This window comes from Bufo bufo, chromosome 3 (genome assembly GCF_905171765.1).
Source record: "Bufo bufo chromosome 3, aBufBuf1.1, whole genome shotgun sequence".
In the NCBI taxonomy this organism is placed as follows: domain Eukaryota; kingdom Metazoa; phylum Chordata; class Amphibia; order Anura; family Bufonidae; genus Bufo; species Bufo bufo.
In genome coordinates this window covers 137154009-137176029 of record NC_053391.1, presented here as the reverse complement: position 1 = coordinate 137176029, position 22021 = coordinate 137154009, and the positions used below count along the sequence as shown (strand labels likewise).

Here is a 22021-nt window from a genome sequence, read left to right as displayed (position 1 = left end):
TAACACTGTCCTTATCCTTTCCTTTACATACTCATCATTGGTATCACACATACTCATGTTCCGTCCCCCGCACACACACCTCTTGCCCACCCTGCCTTTCCCTCACTATACACACAGTCTCTACTTGACATGCGTGCAGCTTCCAGACTAAGGCTACTTTCACACTCGCGTTTTGTGCGGATCCGTCTTGTATCTGCACAGACTGATCTGCACGAATAATGCAAACGCTTGTATCCGTTAATAACTGATCTGTTTGAATTATTCATTAAAAAAGTCTAAGTCAAAACAGATCCGTCTTGACTTACATTGAAAGTCAATAGGGGACGGATCCATTTTCAATTGCACCATATTGTGTCAGTGAAAAACGGATCCGTCCCCACTGACTTACATTGTAAGTCTAGACGGATCCGTTAGGCTCCGCATAGTCAGGCGGTCACAAAAACGCTGCAAGCTGCGTTTTAGTGACGTCTAAAAAACGCAACAGAGACCAAACGCAGCCAAATTGATGCATTCTGAATGGATCCTTATCCATTCCGAATGCATTGGGGCTGAACTGATCCGTTTTGGGCCGCTTGTGAAAACCCTGAAACGGATCTCACAAGCGGACCCAGAAACGCCAGTGTGAAAGTAGCCTAAGCTGTATCGCACTTAACCCTTATCACTCTGTGCGCATGCGCCCGCTCCCCAGATGCCGGCGTGATGACGTCATGTCTTCTGACGTCACCAGCCGGCGCAATCTACGATCGGCCATTAATAGAACACCCTAGATAGACGAGCAATACATCCAGGATTGCTCCTACTCTCCTGGCACAATGAGGTAATTTTACACTACTTGCCTAATTCTTCATAATGACCTATACCACGATTTACCTATATTATATACAGTACAGACCAAAAGTTTGGACACACCTTCTCATTCAAAGAGTTTTCTTTATTTTCATGACTATTAAGGCATCAAAACTATGAATTAACACATTTATCAGGAACCATAACAGCGCTCTCTAAACACTAACTGCAAAATCAATATAAAAAACCCACTGCTCGTTGTATATATACATTGACCACTATAGAGAGGGAGGGTGAAAAGAGAATGCCAAGAGTGTGCAAAGCAGTAATCAAAGCAAAAGGTGGCTACTTTGAAGAACCTAGAATATGACATATTTTCAGTTGTTTCACACTTTTGTTGTTTGTTATGTATATAATTCCACATTTTGTTAATTCATAGTTTTGATGCCTTCAGTGTGAATCTACAATTTTCATAGTCATGAAAATAAAGAAAACTCTTTGAATGAGAAGGTGTGTCCAAACTTTTGGTCTGTACTGTACCTATTTACCTATACCTAATCCATATACTTACCTACTTACCTTAACGTCATCCTTTTGATCTCACACTATGATATTACCTCATCTGCTATTCACCATGCTCCTCAAATTATGCACCTAGGAATACTATTCCTTAATTACCAAATAACCTTTACCCTTACTTCTGGACCTCTATTTACCCTGCTTTCTAATTTTCCTTCACTCATTTGCTTTCCTATGTTGTATACCAGTTTATACCTAAAAATGCAATATGATAATTACAGATGCCGTTGAAAAAGGTCTAATGATAGACCGAAACGTCCGAGGAACACAATGTGGCTAATATGTTTGTTCTATTCTTGGATATGAAACAACATTATATGGAAAACTAAGTCATGTGAACCTACTTGATTATTGAAAATAATTGCATCTACTCAAATTAGAGTGCCGTGGGTATTCCCTTTCCCTGAGTATTTTTCTCTCACAAGCACCCGGACTACAATATAGGAGTGCAGATCACATACTTCTACAATCATAGACTTCTCTATTATGACGGAATGAATAACGGAATGCCTCTAAAAGCCATTCCGTTATGCATTTAGTCATGGAATTGCATTATGGTCAGTGGTAACGGAATCCATAACGTAATTCAGTAAATACCACAACACAAAGTGAAAACAAATGTCAAAATATGAAATTCTCTCATTGCTAATCACCTTAAACTAGTTGTGGACCACCCATGGGACTATATTACTGTACATTCTTTGTAAGGACTTTCCCGAGAATGAGATTGTGCAGCTGCAGGAGAGGGGAGCGGGTTGTCAGTGACAGCTGGGCTCGGCACGGAGAAGGTATAGATGTTTTCACCCTCCCTCTCTATAGTGGTCAATGTATATATACAACGTGCAGTGGGTTTTTTATATTGATTTTGCAGTTAGTGTTTAGAGAGCGCTGTTATGGTTCCTGATAATTGCCTTAGCTCGTGTAAAGGGGCTTAATGGGGTTGTCTCACTTCAGCAAATAGTATTTCTCACGTAGAGAAAGTTAATACAAGTTAATTAATAATGTATTGTGATTGTCCATATTGCTTCCTTTGCTGGCTAGATAAATTTTTCCATCATATTATAAACTGCTCGTTTCCATGGTTATGACCACACTGCGATCTAGCAGTGGTGGTCGTGCTTGCACACTATAGGAAAAAGCTCCGTCCTCTCTGGTGGCTGGTAGGACGAGCGAATCGACTTTGGATGAAACATCCAAGGTCAATTCGCATAATACTTCGTTTGAATACTGTATGGAGCAAGCGCTCCTTACAGTATTAGAATGTATTGGCTCCGATGAGCCGAAGTTATTACTTTGCGAAGTCAGCACTTTTTTCTATAGTGTGAAAGCACGACCACCGCTGCTGGATTGCAGGGTGGTCGTAATCATGGGAACGAGCAGTTTATAATATGATTGAAAAATGAATCCAGCCAGCAAAGGAGGCAATATGGACAATAACAATACATTAATAATTACCTTGTATTAACTTTCTCTACATTATAAATGCCATTTTCCAAGGTGAGACAACCCCTTTAAGTATAAATATCTCTTTTCTGTTACAATCATCTAAACATGCAAGTCGTCTGTGTGTTTTTTCAGGTTCTAAAATGATGCTTACAACACACATTTTAGCAACACAAATTACAACAGACACTTTCCAAGTGTTGTATAAGTTGTAATATAGAGAATATAGCTCACATAATAAAATCCATCTTCATCCATTGGTCCATATACTGTGATGACATCTCCCGCAATAAAGTTTAGCTCTGCCTGATAGAAAGTGAAACATAAGAAAACATTAAACTATCCATACAATTTTCTAGATTTCATATTTCAAAAGTATCTGATCCACATATAGAATAAACCAAACCACAACAAACTGAAATAGCCTTTCAACATTAACCCACTTCAGACCATCTACCCCCCTTAACCTCCCCCCTGAACAAGCCCGATTTTGCAAATTTGACGTGTGTCACTTTATGTGGAAATAACGTGGGAATGGTTTCACTTATCCAAGCCTGTTTTCTCGTGACACATTGTAATTCATGTTGGTGGCAAATTTGAGCCAATATATTTTAGCTTTATTTATTTAAACAATCCCAAATTCATGAAAAATATTTAAAAAATAGCAATTTTCTAAATTTGAATTTCTCAACTTTTTAAGACAGATAGTGATAGTGACACAAAATAGTTAGTCATTAACATTCCCCACATGTCTACTTCTTGTCGGCATAATTCTGTAAATGTCATTTAAATTTTTTAGGACGTTAGAAGGCTTAGAAGTTTATAAACAATTTGTCAAATTGAAAAAAAATATTCTGAAACTGTCACGAGGGTATCAAGAGCCACGTCTGACTCAGTTATACCCGGGGTCAGGAAGTCGCAGCGGGTGGCTGCGCGCTCTATAGCTAAAGATCATGGTGTTTCTTAGTTATTGTTTTCTGTGTTTGCCTTGCTATCCTTTTTGTCTCTCTCAGGGATCCGTAGCTTCTCCTCCTCAGCTGTTTCTTGTCTGCCACTCCCCTACCTCCTTATATTCTCCCCTCACACTTCTCTAGTTGCCAGTTATAGAGCTTCCTGCCTGGACATCTATACTGACCCACTGGAGTGGTTAATCCTGGTTGTTGTTCCTGTGTGCTACCCTCCGGATCCCTGTTTGGCTTATTGTTGTCTCCTGTTGTCGCCCACCTGGGAATATATGTTGAGTCTGTGTTGTCTGTCCTCCCCTTGGTGTTTTCCCTTAGAGTTAGGACTAGTGTAACCCATCGCCCTGTTCACTACCTAGGGCTCAGCTCAGGGAAAGCCAGGGCTTTAGGCACGTGATCGGCGTACGGGTGAGGAACCCGTCTAGGGACGTCAGGGCAGCCAGGTGCCAGCCGCCAGGTGAGTCAGGGGTCACCATCTTCCCTCTCACTTGGGCAGGGCCTTCCTCGTTCCCTCCCTCTGTGTCACGTATGTGATAGCCACGCCGACCGTGATAGAAACAGACAGTTTAAAGAGGTTATCCTTGAATTAATATTGATAACCTATCCTCTTTATAGGTCATCAATATCAGATTGGCGAGGGGCCGACACCTGGGACCCCCCAGGTCAACTGTTAGAAGGGGCCAGGCATGTGGCAAAACCATATATTGGTCATATGGCCTAGGCTGCAGTTCCTTGAATGGGGCTGAGCTGCAATACCAAGCACGGCTGCTATTTGATGTATGGCGCTTACTTGGTAAGTGCCCAGGAGGCTGCCACAGCTTCTAAAAACAGCCGATTGGTGGAGTGCTGAGATTTATACCTCTGACAATGCGATAATGATGACCTATCTTCTGGATAGGTTATCAATATTATTTCCCAGATAACCCCTTTAAGAACGAATTCAGTTCTGAAGTCACTTTGAGGCGCTTACATAATAGAAACCACCCATAAATAACTATTTTAAAAACTACACCCTCAAATTATTCAAAGCTGATTTTAGAAACTTTGTTAACCCTTTAGGTATTAAAGCCAAGTTTTGTTTGTGCAGATTTTCCATTTTAATCCCTTTTTCCTGTAACAGAGCAAGGGTTAACAACAAAATAAACCTTAATATTAATTACCCTAAACCTGCAGTTTACAGAAACACCCCATATGTGGTTGTAAACTGATGTATAGGCATATGGCAGGGCTCAAAAGGGAAGAGTACCATATGGTTTTTGGAGGGCAGATTTTGGTAAAATGGTTTCCAGGTGTCATGCTGTATTTGAAGAGACCCCGAGATACACCTAAAGTAAAAAAAAACTCCAAGAGTGACATTTTGGAAAATACAACCCTCAAAGAATTCATCGAGGGGCATAGTGAGTGCTTTGACCCCACAGGCGTTTCATAGAATTAAAAAAAAAAAACTTGGCTGTGAAAATTAACTTTTCACAAGGGGTAACAGGAGAAAATGCACCCCACATTTGTTACCCATTTTTCCCCCCTGAATATGGCAACACTCCATGTGTGCTTGTAAACTGCTGTTTGAGGACACTGCAGGGCTCAGAAGGGAAGGAGCAGCTTCTGAATTTTCTAACATGGAATTTGCAGAAATGGTTTTTAAGAGCTTTTAAGAGTTGTGTGAGAGCTCTTTTTGCAGGACAAGCTGTAGTTTTCATTTGGCTTTTTCATCGCTTTTCATAAAAAATTTTGTGATGTGGCCAAAAATTGCAATTCTAGGAGTGTTTTTTTTTTTTTGGGGGGGGGGGGGGGGGGATTTATTCAATTATTAAGATAACGATGTATATAGTTTTTTTTTAATTATATTTTTGTATTTTCACATTATGAAAATCACTTTTTATTAACTTTATATTACCATATACTAACATCCATAACATTTTTATTTTTCTGCCAATGTAGGTGAGGAAAAACTGAAGGATAACAATCTACATCTCGTAGCAACCAATCAGTGAAAAACGCATTGCATCTGGATGTACCGTATTCTGTTTTTCACACAAGCCCCATTCACTTCTATGGAGCCAGAGCTGCGTGAAAAACACACATAGATCATGCTGCAATTTTTCCTGAACACAAAATTATGCGTGAAAAACTGGACGAAAATTAGTCCTTAAGGGTGATCTAGTGCCTTTGCTATACAAGATCAGATTCTGCCATTCCACAAGATAAATGTCTAATTTGGCCACAAAGCTCTGTTAAGCAGAGTATCTTTCACTTGGGAACTTTTACAGTATATGTCTTATACATTAAACATTATTCTTTAGCCCTCATTATCTAAGTTTTCTCTTTTGAACCTTCCTTATCCGTTTTATTTAACCTGGCTACAGATGATCTTTAACAATTCTAACTTTGATGTTCATTATTATATTTTGATTCAAACCTCCCTATTTACCTGACAAAGGCCCATTTCTGGAGCCACAGTATGTGAGCAGGTGTCCCATTGCCATATCCCATGCAGACATGTTGGCACATTATTGTACTATCCCTATGCAGGCATGGATGTGCAGGCACAGAATGCAACCCTAGGTGATCTGCTTGATTAATTGCACCACCGCAAACACAACGTACCTCAACATCAAGGTTGGGAGAACTTTCTTTTGGATTATAATCAAATATAGCCACCATTGATATGGAGTTGCTCAGATCCGATCTACTGGTCTTTAGCCGTATCCCTAATAGTAACAGACAAATTCATCAATTAATATTTGGCAAAGAAAAAAAACAAAAAAAAACACAAAATAACACACCCAAAATATGTATATTGCAAATGATTTATTTAGGAACCTAATTTCACCTGCACTAAATGTTCTTAGATTATGTAATGTAATCAAAGGTGCATAGGTGCACGATTTATTGGTTTCTGTGCTCCCTGGTCCCTAGTAATTTCTGCACACAAAGTTACAATACATTCCCTCATTGGATAAAGCAATCGGTCATTATACGAAAATACTATAGCAGCATGGAGAACCTTTCAGAGGATGTCTATCCTATAGGGTCTTGAAACCCCTCCCGTTGCAGGATCATCTAGAATTCACACAGGAACGCACTAATACATTGTTTGGGGTATCGCTATGGTTAAACACCTCCTACACGATTCCGAGCCGAGGTGGCTTTCTAGAAAAGCCTTGATTGCTAAATATTCTTTAAAGGGGTTACCCAATACTATAAAAATGGCCCCCATATGCCGGGCCCCTCACAGTAAAAGGAGATTTTTTGTGAAACTCACCTGTAAAATCTTTTTCTCGACTTTTCCATTGGGGGACACAGACCATGGGTATAGCTTGAGGTATCAGTAGGAGGGACACTATGCAAATGAAAGAGCTCCTCCTCCTCGGGCTATACCCCCAGGCTCCAGCAGGAGAAACTCAGGCGTCACAAAAGCAGTAGAAGAAAAAATAATGGAAGCCATCGGACCAAAGCCCATGAGGTCCAACCACAAACAGAAACTGAACTGAAAATCCCTCCTGCAACAGGCAGAATGGGTGAGAGCTGTGTCCCCCAATGGAAAAGTCGAGAAAAAGATTTGACACGTGAGTTTCACAAAAATTCTCCTTTTCTCGGACTCTATTCCATTGGGGGACACAGACCATGGGACGTCCTAAAGCAGTCCATGGGGTGGGAGAAATATCAGCACCGCCAGGAGGAACGTCCAGTGGTCAAACAGGAACCGCATCCTGTAAAAACCCGCGGCCAAAGACAGCATCAGCCGAAGTCAGGGAATGCACCGACAAAACTTCGTAAAAGTATGTAAGGACGACCAGGTGGCCGCCTTACACAGCTGAGATGCAAAAACACGATTGCGTCCTGCCCAGGAAGCTCCCACCGCCCTAGTGGAGAGAGCAGTAATCCGCGACGCGGGAACCTTGCCACGAGCGCGATAAGCTGCGGCGAAAGACGAGCGGATCTATCTTGTCACAGAGACCTTAGAGGCCGCCAGGCCCTTACAAGGCCCCTCTGGAATCACAAAGAGGGAGTCCGAACGGCGAAAAGGAGGCAGTAGCCTTCAGATACGCCTACAGGGCCCAGACCACATCCAGGAAAAGTAAAGCGCGCTCCCTGAGAAGGGCAAAAGGAGGGCAGACAAAGATCCTCATAAAGGCGGAAGGGCAAAAAGGATGGAACAGGACTGAGTACTACCTTATCCTGATGAAAAACCCAGAAAAGGCTCTTGGTAGGAAAGAGCGACTAGCTCCGATACTCGCCCAATGGAAATTATCGCTACAAGGGAGACCACCTTCCAGGCAAAAAAAGTCAGGGAGACCTCCCTCAAAGGTTCGAAGGGAGCTGACTGAAGGGTGCGGAGGACCAAATTGAGGTCCCACAGAGACAAAAGGGGGGACGTACGGAGGAGCCGAACGTGCCATCCCCTGCAGGAAGGTCCTCACAGGACCCAGGAGAGCGAGAGATCTTTGAAAGAAGACTGCTAAGGTCGAAACTTGGCCCTTCAGGGAACTCAGGGACAGCCCCAGCTCCAGGCCAGACTGAAGGAAAGAAAGAATCACCGGAATAGAGAAAATGAAGGGGAGGGAACCCTGAGTTTTCACAAAAAGCAGGAAGGCTTCCAGGTATGGTAGCAAATCCTGGAGGAAGCCGGCTTCCTTGCCCAGATCAGGTTCTAACTACAGAATCCGAGACCCCCCTCTTTTTTAGGATAAAGGTTTCAACAGCCACGTCCTTAAATGAAGCGACCGTAAATTCCGGTGGAAGAGCGGTCCTCGAGACAGGAGATCTACACTGTCGGGAAGAGGCCGTGGGGCGTCCGACAGAATCCAGGCGACACCAGAGAACCATGCGCGACGAGGCCAATCCGGGGCGATGAGAACGGTCGGGATTCCTTCCGCCTTCATCTTGCGCAGAACTTCAGAAGTCCTCGGTTTCGATCCGTCGACCTCTGGGTTACAGGCCCAGCCGCTTCTGCTGCGCCAATCTGCTGTGCGTACCACGGAGACACCAGCGCATCTACCCCTGTGCCTTCGGGTCCCGAGAGCGAGCCAGGAACACCGGAACCCTGTTGCTGAACCTGGACGCCATGAAGTCCACGTTCAGACGGTCTCACCGGAGACAGACGTCTTCAAATACGGCTGGATGCAGAGACCACTCGCCCGGATCTACCCTGTAGCGGCTTTAGAAAGTCCGCTGCCCAGTTGTCGACTTCCGGGATGTACACCGCCGCCAACAGCGGAACGCGCGACTCCGCCCACTGCAGGATCCTCCTCACCTCCTGCATCACCACCCGGCTGCGGGTCCTACCTTTGTGATCGATGTAAGCCACAGCCGTGGCATTGCCCGACTGAATCTGCACCTGACGGCCGGCAAGGAAAGGAGTCCAATGGGAGAGGGAGGAAAAAAACGCTCTAAGTTCTAAAATATTGATCAGGAGGCGGGATTCTGCCCCTGACCAAACCCCCTGGACTGTGAGGAACCGGAGAAACGCCGCCCCCCCATCAGGAGATGGTCTCGGTGGTGATTATCATTCAAGAGACCGGGAGAAACAGACCTCCCCGACGTCAGATTCGGAAGAGACAGCCACCAAGGAAGAGAAGCCCGAACCTGCTGGGACGGGCGGACGCGAGCGTCCGACCCTGAGAGGTCATGTCCCCGAGGGAAGGATCTCTTGTTGCAGCTAACGGGTGTGGAATTGGGCCTAGCACGGCCTCGAGGCCACCATTAGACCCAGGATCCGCATGCATTCCCGGCTGTTGATACGGGGAGCGCATGAGGTGCGACACCGCCCCCTGGATCCGGCAGGGGAGTCTGTAAGACACCCCTACGATCCGGATGTCGTCCAGGTAGGGCAGCAAAGAAAAAAACCCTGATGCACAGAAGCGCCGGGGACGGTGTAAGGATCTTGGTAAAGACCCGAGGGGTGGTCGCCAACCTAAAATGCAGGGCGACAAGCCGGTAGTGACGGCCACTAATGGTGAGGGGCAGGAATCATCGGTGAGATTCTGCAATAGGGACATGCAGCTAGGCGTCCCTTATGTACCACGGATGCGAGGAACTACCCTGGCAGAAGAGTAGGAACAAAGGAGCGGAGGGACCCATTCGGAACCTCCATACTCGCAGAAAACTCGCTGAGCAGCCCCAAGTCTAGGATCGGACGCACCGACCCCTCCCATTCTGGGAATACGAGTAGGATCGAGTAGAAACCTGTGCCCTGTTCCTCTGAAGGAACTGGGGTAATAAACCCCCTGGCCTAGAAGGGACCATCAAGAGGCCCAAGGCTCTGCCCGGATCCCTCGGAAGGCATGAAGAGAAAAATTTGCCGGCGGTCTGGACGCGAACTCTAAGAAGTAACTGGAAGTTAGAATATCTAGAGTCCAAACGTCCAGAACATGGGCCCCCCAAACTTGAAGAGTGGAGAGCAGACGGATCCCCCACCACGAGGGGTGGGGGCGTCCTATCTCGCGGAAGCTTGCTTAGGAGCAGCAGGGCAGACTGCCTGTGTCCTCGGGCGCCAGGAGGGCAGGAACCCTCGAGGGGGAGGTTAGCAAGGGCACGCTTAGAATCACTGTCAGCGCCCCACCTTTCTGTCAGACCCTTCTGCGCTGATGATCGAGAGGGCTAGAACGCGGGCACAGAGGAACCATTGACCCTGGAGGCCTCGCAAGGAACTTGGAAGCCTGGGACATTTGGAAAATCAAATCCAACATGTCCGCAGATGTCTCTTGTTCTGCCAGGTCTTGGTGGAGGCGTCAGCGATCATACCGAGAAGGCTCTGGCAACCTAGTGCCAAGGCAAGGGCAGGTCGCAGGGACGTGCCAGCCCGTGAGAAAATGGATCTGGAGAGAGAATCCAGACGCCTGTCCACTGCGTCCTCGGAGAGGCACCGCCGAAAAACAGGGAGAGTGTTTTTGGTTAACCCTGGCGACAAGGGAATCTATCTTAGCTAGGACATTTTGAGAACCCAAGGCCAGTGCGTCAGCGGACGCATCTTATTCCGCCAGGTCCTGGTGGTGGTGCTGTAACCACACCGAGAGAGCTCTGGCAACCCAAGCCGAGGCAAAGGCAAGCCGTAGGGACATGTCTGTCAGCTAGTTGGACAGATAATCCAGGCGCCTGTCCACGGCATCCTGCAGAGAGGAGCCGTTAAAGGCAGGGAGGGTCCTGGATATGACCTCGGAAATTTCCCTATGGGAAGGGAAACCAGTCAGTCTCCGGCTTTTTGGGCAGAAAAAAGGGGGCAAAACTCCCAACCAGTGAGGAGAATCCCCTTGGAGATTAAAGGCATCACGGACAGAGCTTAGGCGGGAGGTCACGCTCCATGACCACGTTCGAGCCGGACAATATCCCTTCAGACTTACGCTCCCCCGAGGGAGGGGGGAGAGACGTCCGAATGCGCCCGCAGGCGAGGGATGGGGGGAGACGGAGCCATCCAAGGGGGGATGCTGCTGCTCACGCTGCCTCTTAACTGCCAAGCGTCCTCTGTGGATACCACTAAGAGGAGATGGAGTGGATGGCGCCACAGGGCTGGAATCTGCCATATGTTTCATTGACATGACTGTCATGGCGAATAAGGCCAAATCAGTGGCCGCCCTAGACGTGGTGGATGCCCAAGCGGGTACCACAGGCCGCGCAGGGACATGGGCCAGAGAAGGGAGTGAAAGAAAATTCTGTCCAGGGGCAGAACAGGAGACACATATACCAGCGACAAAAGAGAAAAGAAAAAAATGTTCTACCAGCTGTGCAAGGGTTAATCGCTTCACCCGGCCAGCAGCAACATGTAAAAATCCTCATAGAACATGCAGGCACGCTGCGAGAGCTTCCAGCAGGAAGGAGGAGTCTGCAGAGCACCCCATGACGCGTCATCAAGGCGCGAAATGAGCCGGTGCCGAACGCGGCCTAGCAGGGGTTAAGGAGCCTGATGAAGAGGGGGGTTCGAGATAGCTAATAACCCTGCGCCTGCTGGAGCCACAGGGTTTGTAAGGCAGGAGCGGCTGCTTTAGGCAAAAAGTCCCCCGGTGCCGAGTGCGGCAATGCGGGGGTTAAATTTGCGGGGAAAATGCTCGGGGGGACCCCTAATGAAAAAAAGGGGGGGGGGGGGGTCCGTAGCTGGCGAGCGCCTTGCCCGAGATATAAGGTAGGGGCGGCATGCCGCTTATCTCAGCCTGGAGCTTGCAGAGCCTGCAGCTAAAATGCTCCCAGAGGGGAACAGCCTCGGTGGTTCTGTCCAGGGACCCCATCAGAGATTCAGCAGTCCCCTGGTATAGTGCCTCCAGTGCCCCCAAACCTTCACTTTGTAGTTCACCCAGGCTGCCCATAGATATCAGGCAGGGAGAGGGGGGAGAGAGGGAGGGGGGGGGGGGGGGAGCAGAGGAGGATGTCAGCCATACTTATCTGCTCCTGCAGTCTTCTCCCTCTGTTCAGGACCAGCAGGGTTCACCTCTTCAGACGTCTGACTCCAGGAGTGCAGTGCTCTGGGAGGAGGGCCGCATAGGTGACCCAAGGGCTGGTGGAATACCGGAGCTAACAGGTCGAGCCCGGTTCCACTTTTCTTCTGGGGGGAAAAGGAGGCAGCCAGGCAACGTCCCAAAGACGGCGGCGGGCACTCCATGGGGGACCAGGAAAGCGTCATGCTGACCTGTGTCCCCATCTAGAAAGAAAATAACAAACCGGAGTACAGATAGTGTAGCATGTCAACCTCCTTCACCGGACACTAAGCAAAGACTGAGTTTCTCCTGCTGGAGCCTGGGGGTATAGCCCGAGGAGGAGGAGCTCTTTCATTTGCATAGTGTCCCTCCTACTAATACCTCAAGTTATACCCATGGTCTGTGTCCCCCAATGGAATAAAGTCCAAGAAATATACTTACCCTGCTCCGCTCCTGGTCCCCGCAACGTGGCTGCTGCTACTCCGCGTGCGTGGATAAAAAAAATATCTGGTGTCGGGGGGGAGCAGCCAATGGCAGGAGGTGACAGGGGGGAGCCTCCCTAGCGCTACCCTGCTGTCTTTATGTCGGCTGTACGAGAGGTGGACGGGGAGTTGTTTCTGAATACTTTGGCTAAAATATTGGAACTGGGGGGAAATTACTTCCTTTTTTTCAGATGAGACAGAAGGCCCTACTTAATAGATCCTCATGTTTCTCTAAAATTAAGTGCGGTTGACAGCTTGTATGTAGACAACTGATAAATGAGGCATTAAGGGATACCCAACTTAGCATCATCCATACAGTCATTTATGGGTTTAATTTACCACCACACCCTGACAAGCTGGATAGGTTGACCAACTTAATGTGCAGAGGCCAAAACAGATTTATTTCATGGTCGTGCGGCTGTGTCCGAAGATTAGAGAGTTATGGGAGGGGGTTACCAAGATGTTTAATGATATGTGGGGTTGGAGGATTCACCTGACAAATGTCTATACTACGGTACCTGGCTGGGTTCACATCACGTTTTTGCCATTCATTTAATGTATACAAAAAACATATATGTTAACGGATGCCTCAGACAGATACCATACACTGGCATCCGTTCACCATAGTTTTATTATAAAAAATAAACAGACACGTATTTTACCGGACTCTGCAGGATACAAAAGCGTGGTTTACTGCGCTTTTATATATATATATATATATATATATATATATATATATTTTTTTTTAAACATATCCGTTAAACGAATAGCAAAAACGTGATGTAAATCCGCCCTTATCTATAGGCCTTTGTTTTTGGATATTGTTGAGGGTCTGCGTACCCTGATGTTGGTCTTGATTTTGTTAATATAATTAGAAAATCAATAAACTTTTCAAAAAAAGAAAAAAAAAGCATGATTTATTGCATAACGCCTTACATTTACTCAGAAATTGTTTAGTTTAGCACAACCATGGTCAAAGTCTCTGTTGCAACCTGCTGATGACACTCTAAGCTCCGTGGCCACTTCTGTCTGAGAACATCCTGCTTGAAGCCTCGCAATAGTGAGGTACTGTTGACCAATTGTTAGGTGTCGTCTTGGTCTCATATCAAAATGTGAACAGCATGATGAGGAGGACTGTTTAAATACCAATTCTAATTAAACCAGGACATTTATTGGGCAATTATGGATGAAACACCTGTTGTGAATTTTGCCATTAAGCTCCTTGTTAGAGAACTTGCTGTTGTGCAAAAAGTAAACATTGAACAGTTGGACATGTGCAATTAAAACGTTTAGAGAAGGTCACATTAAGTTCATCTGTAAAGGTTAGAGTGCATTTTAGGTTCATTCTGAAATTTCACCCACAAGCCAAATATCCCTAACTTTTTGTGAGTATTGTAGAATACAAGGTTATAAGATTAGGTTAAAAAATAAGCAATCTTCGCAAAAGATAGTAGGAGTAAAGGTCCCTTTACACAGGACAATATTACAGCAGATAGCTGGGAAGGAAGCGTTTCTTCTTGGCAATCTGCTGATCAGTAGCGGAGGAGACTGCTGCATTTACATCCACCGATCTTCTCCAGAGTGTGGGGAGAGGCGATCACTAATGGCATCACTCTTCCCCATACTGACTTGTTGTTTGCCGGCAGGAGATAGTGTTTACACAGTGCGATCTGCTGCCGGTAAACTATCATCTTTGCGTGCGCACAATGAACGCTCGTTAGCGATATCTGTACAATTCTCAGCCTGTGTAAAGGGCCCTTAAAGGGGTTGTCTAACTTCAGCAAATAGTACTTATTATGTAAAGGAAGTTAATACAAGTCACTTACTAATGTATTGTGATTGTGCATATTGCTTCCTTTGCTGGCTGGATTGATGTTTCCATCACATTATACACTGCTCGTTTCCATGGTTACGATCACCCTGCAATCTATCAGCAGTGGTCGTGCTTGCACACTATAGGAAAAAGTACTAGCCTGTGTGTGCTAACACGGTCCCGGCCACCAGAGAGGCCGATGCTTTATCCAATAGTGTGTAAGCACAACCACCACTGATGGATTGCAGGGTGGTCGTAACCATGGAAACGATCAGTGTATAATGTGATGGGAAAATGAATCTAGCCAGCAAAGGAAGCAATATGGACAATCACAATACAATAGTAAGTGTCTTGTGTTAACTTTCTCTACATGATAAATGCCACTTGCTCAAGTGAGACAAGCCCTGTAAGGCCACACGGAGCGGCTGTGATTAACTAATTAGAACCACATTGTTTATTCTGTCTTTATTGTTAAAGGCTGTGCAGTTTTGTAGGATACAGCGTAGGTGTGGCACCTGAGGGGTTAAGTGCCGCGGATGGCAGCTCTCCGTCATAAAGGTTGGGTGCCGGCTATGTGATTCTCCAGCCGCCACCCGCCTCCTGTATTTGTATTACTGGTTTAGTTATGTTCATTGTGCACCCCCCCCCCTCCCGCGCATTAAAAACATTGGTGCAAGCCGTAGGGTGGTGCAGTGCGCCCCCAGTATTAAATCATTAGTGGTAGTGGCCACATTGTCCCCTCCCCCCCTCTTCATTGGTGGTGCAGTGGCAGTTCCGATCGGAGCCACAGCAGTGTAATCCTGGGGCTCCAATCTGTTAGCCAGGACGCTACTGAAGCCCTGGCTGCCATGGTAAGCTCCCTGCTGCTGTGTGTACAGTCGTGGGCAAAAGTTTTGAGAGTTTTGAGAATGACACAAATATTAGTTTTCACAAAGTTTGCTGCTAAACTGCTTTTAGATCTTTGTTTCAGTTGTTTCTGTGATGTAGAGAAATATAATTACACGCACTTCATACGTTTCCAAGGCTTTTATCGACAATTACATTACATTTATGCAAAGAGTCAGTATTTGCAGTGTTGGCCCTTCTTTTTCAGGACCTCTGCAATTCGACTGGGCACGCTCTCAATCAACTTCTGGGCCAATTCCTGACTGATAGCAACCCATTCTTTCATAATCACTTCTTGGAGTTTGTCAGAATTAGTGGGTTTTTGTTTGTCCACCCGCCTCTTGAGGATTGACCACAAGTTCTCAATGGGATTAAGATCTGGGGAGTTTCCAGGCCATGGACCCAAAATGTCAACGTTTTGGTCCCCGAGCCACTTAGTTATCACTTTTGCCTTATGGCACGGTGCTCCATCGTGCTGGAAAATGCATTGTTCTTCACCAAACTGTTGTTGGATTGTTGGAAGAAGTTGCTGTTGGAGGGTGTTTTGGTACCATTCTTTATTCATGGCTGTGTTTTTGGGCAAAATTGTGAGTGAACCCACTCCCTTGGATGAGAAGCAACCCCACACATGAATGGTCTCAAGATGCTTTACTGTTGGCATGACACAGGACTGATGGTAGCGCTCACCTTTTCTTCTCCGGACAAGCCTTTTTCCAGATGCCCCAAACAATCGGAAAGAGGCTTCATCGGAGAATATGACTTTGTCCCATTCCTCAGCAGTCCATTCACCATACTTTCTGCAGAATATCAATCTGTCCCTGATGTTTTTTTTGGAGAGAAGCGGCTTCTTTGCTGCCCTTCTTGACACCAGGCCATCTTCCAAAAGTCTTTGCCTCACTGTGTGTGCAGATGCGCTCACACCTGCCTGCTGCCATTCCTGAGCAAGCTCTGCACTGGTGGCACACCGATCCCGCAGCTGAATCCTCTTTAGGAGACGATCCTGGCGCTTCCTGGACTTTCTTGGACGCCCTGAAGCCTTCTTAACAAGAATTGAACCTCTTTTCTTGAAGTTCTTGATGATCCTATACATTGTTGATTGAGGTGCAATCTTAGTAGCCACAATATCCTTGCCTGTGAAGCCATTTTTATGCAACACAATGATGGCTGCACACATTACTTTGCAGGTCACCATGGTTAACAATGGAAGAACAATGATTTCAAGCATCACCCTCCTTTTAACATGTCAAGTCTGCCATTTAAACCCAATCAGCCTGACATAATGATCTCCAGCCTTGTGCTCGTCAACATTCTCACCTGAGTTAACAAGACGATTACTGAAAGGATCTCAGCAGGTCCTTTAATGACAGCAATGAAATGCAGTGGAAAGGTTTTTTTGGGATTAAGTTAATTTTCATGGCAAAGAAGGACTATGCAATTCATCTGATCACTCTTCATAACATTCTGGAGTATATGCAAATTGCTATTATAAAAACTTAAGCAGCAACTTTTCCAATTTCCAATATTTATGTAATTCTCAAAACTTTTGGCCACGACTGTACTATGCACAGGGCAGCAGAGAGAGTGTAAGATTTCACCGTAATAGAGCTCTATTAGGGAGATTAGGACAAGGGATCAAAACATCCCAGGTTCTAGCCCCTAAGGGGGGGAAATAGTTATATAAAAAAAAAAAAAATGTAAAACCCCCCCCCCCCCCCACAAAAATATTAGGCATAAATTACCCCCTTTGCCAATTTTACATATAAAATATATAAACAATAAATAAATAAACATATTACATATCGCCAGGTCCGAAAAGTCCAAACTATTAAAGTAAAAAAAATATATAACTGCACGATTCGACATTTTTTTGTTACCTTGTTTCCCAAAAAAATAGAATAGGACTGTTCGATTATGGGCCAGACGCTCCAAAAAAAGCACGCGGCTTTTTTGGTGTTTTATTTTTTTCGTGTGGTATCAAAAATCGAATAAAAATTTTGGTATCGTGACAACCCTACTTCTAACTAGTCATTATGATGATGCTATAGGTTCTATGGCCACGTGGCACTCAGCCACAAGGTGGCCGCATCCCAGCCACAGCACAGCCGCTTTGTATGGGTGCACTATAAAGCTTCTGGGTATTTTATAGTTTGACTGCTTTTTACCTGCAGCATTATTCTCTTCCGGAGCAGAGGAACGTTGCACTGAGAAAATAAAGAGAAAAAAAAGGCAGTGAACTTATTGTTAGGTGAAATATGACGAATAAAAGAGAAAGTCTCCCTATATCAGGTCTTCTTGAATTTAGAGCATGCTCTAGTATTCTGTAGTAGAGCTATGTGGGATATATCCACTTATCATGCTAACAGGTTCTCTGTCACGAATAGCCATTCCATTACATCTGATGCTCACTATTTAGCCCATTTATACAGCTATATATTTTTTTGGTCTATTAGTTTCTGTAAAATAAAAAAAAGGCTAGGTGCCTGAGCTCTAAACCAAGAATCATATTGCTGTTAGCCAACGTGCTGTTAAAGATGCCCACACATATTAGATGGGCATAGAGAGTAGAACCGCTGACCACCTAATATATATGGGTGTATCCCACTCTTCCTCGATGGCCGAATTTGGGGAAAAGAAGGGTAAGACATGTTGGATTTGAATATGTCACATCCATCTGTACTCAAGGTAGATAAGCTGGCATCAGAGGTGCCTGGCAGCGACTTATCCCCCGCTCAGAACACATGCATGCTTGGCTAAGCAGCTTTTTAAGGTGAATGGCCACCTAGATATAATCCAAAACCAATGGGGTCAATTATCAAACTGGTGTAAAGTAGAACTGGCTTAGTTGCCCATAGCAACCAGTCAGATTCCGCCTTTCATTTTTGACAGTTCCTTTGGAAAATTAAAGGTGGAATCTGATTGGTTGCTATGGGCAACTAATCCAGCTGTACTTTACAGCGGTTTGATAAATGACCCCACAACTCTCCACAAAGTTTTATTTTGTCAGACACATACTCTGCGAAAATCAGCTCCACAATTATTCTGCTCCATAGCTAAGTAGTGGAGATTGCGCATCACTAGAGGCAAGACTGAACATGCACAGCACAAGGAAGCACAGACCTTTTTTGGAGCGCCGGGGTTTTGGAGGAGGAGTAGCGAAACGGCTTGAAGGAGCTAGAGGAAGAGGAGGAGGAGGGGGAGGAGAAGGAGGAGGAACAGAGAAAGCTCCGATTTCTTTAAGACAAAAAAAAGAAAAAAAAAAAAGAAGCAGCACAAACAGAAGCAGTAGAGAGTAAGCAGAAATCCTCCAGAAAAAGCAGCATACAGGCAGCAAACAAAGCTCAGCTTAAAAAGCACTTGGCAATAAAAATGTCACAACAGAATTAAACATACATTTTATTGTTTTAATAGAGTAATGAGCGAGCACTCATACACTTGGCAACCAAATTGACATGTGCAGAAAATATTTATTATATCCCCATAAAATACAAGTAATAAAATTTATAAGAACAATGTAGCAATAATATACAACATTACAGTCACATATATTGTGGTAGATATGATCGACACTATATTCATATGACTCAATAGTGTCGATAAATTCAATAATATATATCACACCAAGAAACTTCAAGTATATGCTGTTATTTGGGAAAGAGGGGGTATTATCTTCTAGAGCTCTATCCCAATTTGGGAAACTGAATGTCACTGAAAATGTTGTAGGTGTATTCACTGGGAGCGCAATATGTTCATAAAGTGTCCACAGGAATCCTGATAATGTGAAAAGTCTCTTATAGCATATCCTTTTAAGCTCGATATGAGCTTTGGATTGGAGAAAACTTTAAATCGATGTTTGGCTTACCGTCTAGCGTCTGCTGTCTCCCTATTGCTTCAATGGAGCTTTAAATATTTGCCGGCTTATTCAGTCGCTCCATACAGCAAGCTGGTTTAAATTTCGCAGGAGTTCCAAAGATCGCAGGAGTTGCCACTCTGTTCCGCAATTTCCTTTGGTGCAGCTTTCGACGATAAGAATAGTTAATCCTTTACTGTAGAGATTTTCTTCTGTATGGCCATACAGTATTATCGGAGGCTTTTCAATGCAGGTACATCACTTGTTTCACCATAGTGAAACAAGTGATGTACCTGCATTGAAAAGCCTCCGATAATACTGTATGGCCATACAGAAGAAAATCTCTACAGTAAAGGATTAACTATTCTTATCGTCGAAAGCTGCACCAAAGGAAATTGCGGAACAGAGTGGCAACTCCTGCGATCTTTGGAACTCCGGCGAAATTTAAACCAGCTTGCTGTATGGAGCGACTGAATAAGCCGGCAAATATTTAAAGCTCCATTGAAGCAATAGGGAGACAGCAGACGCTAGACGGTAAGCCAAACATCGATTTAAAGTTTTCTCCAATCCAAAGCTCATATCGAGCTTAAAAGGATATGCTATAAGAGACTCTTCACATTATCAGGATTCCTGTGGACACTTTATGAACATATTGCGCTCCCAGTGAATACACCTACAACATTTTCAGTGACATTCAGTTTCCCAAATTGGGATAGAGCTCTAGAAGATAATACCCCCTCTTTCCCAAATAACAGCATATACTTGAAGTTTCTTGGTGTGATATATATTATTGAATTTATCGACACTATTGAGTCATATGAATATAGTGTCGATCATATCTACCACAATATATGTGACTGTAATGTTGTATATTATTGCTACATTGTTCTTATAAATTTTATTACTTGTATTTTATGGGGATATAATAAATATTTTCTGCACATGTCAATTTGGTTGCCAAGTGTATGAGTGCTCGCTCATTACTCTATTACTACATTTGCCTTTAAGAGAGGGTGGGGTGATTCCCTCTATATGAGCTTGCAGCACCATACCTTAACTACTTGCTAGTGAGCCACCACAACCTACCACTATTTTATTGTTTTAACAATAAGTTTTTACCTTCCTGACCAGGCCTAAACCTGACATGGGTCACTTTAAAATCAGATAATTTTTATTGGTATTTATAAAAAAAACAAAAACACACACACACACACACACACACACACACACACACACACACACACACACTTTCCAATAAAGGTACATCAGTAAGATTACAACACTTATATATCATGCTTATACGCCATACACAGTTGATATAACGTTGACCTTAGACTTAAATTCTTTCACCGTTGGGGGAGCTGTCTGTATACAAAAATAGAAAGTAGATCTTTTTGCCCATATATTCTAACATAAGCCCCCTTCCCAACCCCCACCCCTTAATTCCGGCATCCGCTGCACCCCTACACAAAGCTAGTAGTCATCTCCCTGCACGCCAACCAAGGGTCCCCTTTTCTTAAAGACCACCATCTCATACATCAACATAATGTTCACCTTAGACTTAAATTCCTCCACCGTCGGGGGAGCTGTCTGGATCCAGTGTAAAGCTATCAGTTTCCTGGCTACATATAGCCACCCACCTATGGCCACCTGGGCCATTGTCCTAACGTCTGTCACATAGCCCAAAATGCACACCTTGGGATCTCGAAGGATCCGAACTGAGAAGGCTTTCTGTATTATATCCAATGTCTCCCTCCAGAATGAGTCCAGCACCGTACAGCACCATAGCATAAGCAGTAAGTCTGTGGGTTCCACCAGACATCTAGGACATTTTGCATCATGTCTAAGAACTATCCAGGTTAAGAATACAGGAGTTTTGTACACTCTATGAACATTAAACCCAACTAGTCCTGCCAAATATCTCCCAGGTCCTGCTCCCATTTGCTAGTGAGACTCCAGAAACGTATTCAGCAGCATTTGATATACCATGGAGATCATTCCCCTTCTCTCTGCCCCAGAGACTATTAAATGCAAAGTATTGTACGCATATCTTATTTGCAAATATTGATAGAAACTTTGGAGAGGAATATGATAGGTCTCTTGAAAGCTAGTAAAGGATCACAAAAACCCTATATCCAGAAGATGTCCTATCCTTGTCACTCCCCCTTTCCTTCTAGTCCCTAAACCCAGTCAGAGAGACAAACTCCGTTATAGAGGGGTTAGTCCATATTGGAGCATACTACGTAATCCCTGCGACATCTTTCAATTGTTTGACATTCTTCCAAACCAAATGCATCATCCGCAGTAAGGGATCCCCAGTACCATCCCCAACCCATCCACCTCCAGAATTGTTACTAGATCCTGACTGCTCTTATGATATCTAAGCACCTGACTAGTCATATCATTAATCTCCAGATCTACCATCCCTTAACATGTTGACTCTTAGCCTCCAGGTAATACAATCAGGGATTGGGTAGCGCCAGTCCTCCAGCTTTATTCTAGGCTGTCCTTTACGGCACATCAAGTCCCAGAACATTAAGTTGATTTTGTGAAACCTGTCCTAGGGCAACCAGACCGCGGCGTTATGGAGAATATATAGAAACTGGGGCATCATTACCATCTTAAGAAGGTTCGGTCTACCCACTACAGATAGAAACAGTTTGCACCAAGCCTTGACATTAGTGTGAAACCTGGCCAGCAACGGATTAAGTGTAAACCGTGTAAAGGGGAAATGCGTCGAGATTTGGATTATTAATTTATAACAACTTATGTTAATTATTGTTCTCTATTGATTGATCCAGGCATCTATTTGGATCAAG

The 22021-nt window shown here is 44.6% G+C and overlaps 1 protein-coding gene across 1 annotated transcript in view; it reads right to left on the bottom strand.

The window, feature by feature from the left end:
* TSPOAP1 (TSPO associated protein 1) overlaps nucleotides 1-22021 on the bottom strand; it is a 112404-nt gene that overhangs the window by 13748 nt on the left and 76635 nt on the right. The window contains exons 22-24 of the mRNA XM_040422146.1: nucleotides 17518-17556; nucleotides 6375-6478; nucleotides 3043-3114 (exon numbers count right to left, since the gene is read on the bottom strand). Coding sequence (XP_040278080.1) covers nucleotides 3043-3114; nucleotides 6375-6478; nucleotides 17518-17556 — 215 coding nt within the window. The remainder of the gene's footprint in view (nucleotides 1-3042; nucleotides 3115-6374; nucleotides 6479-17517; nucleotides 17557-22021) is intronic.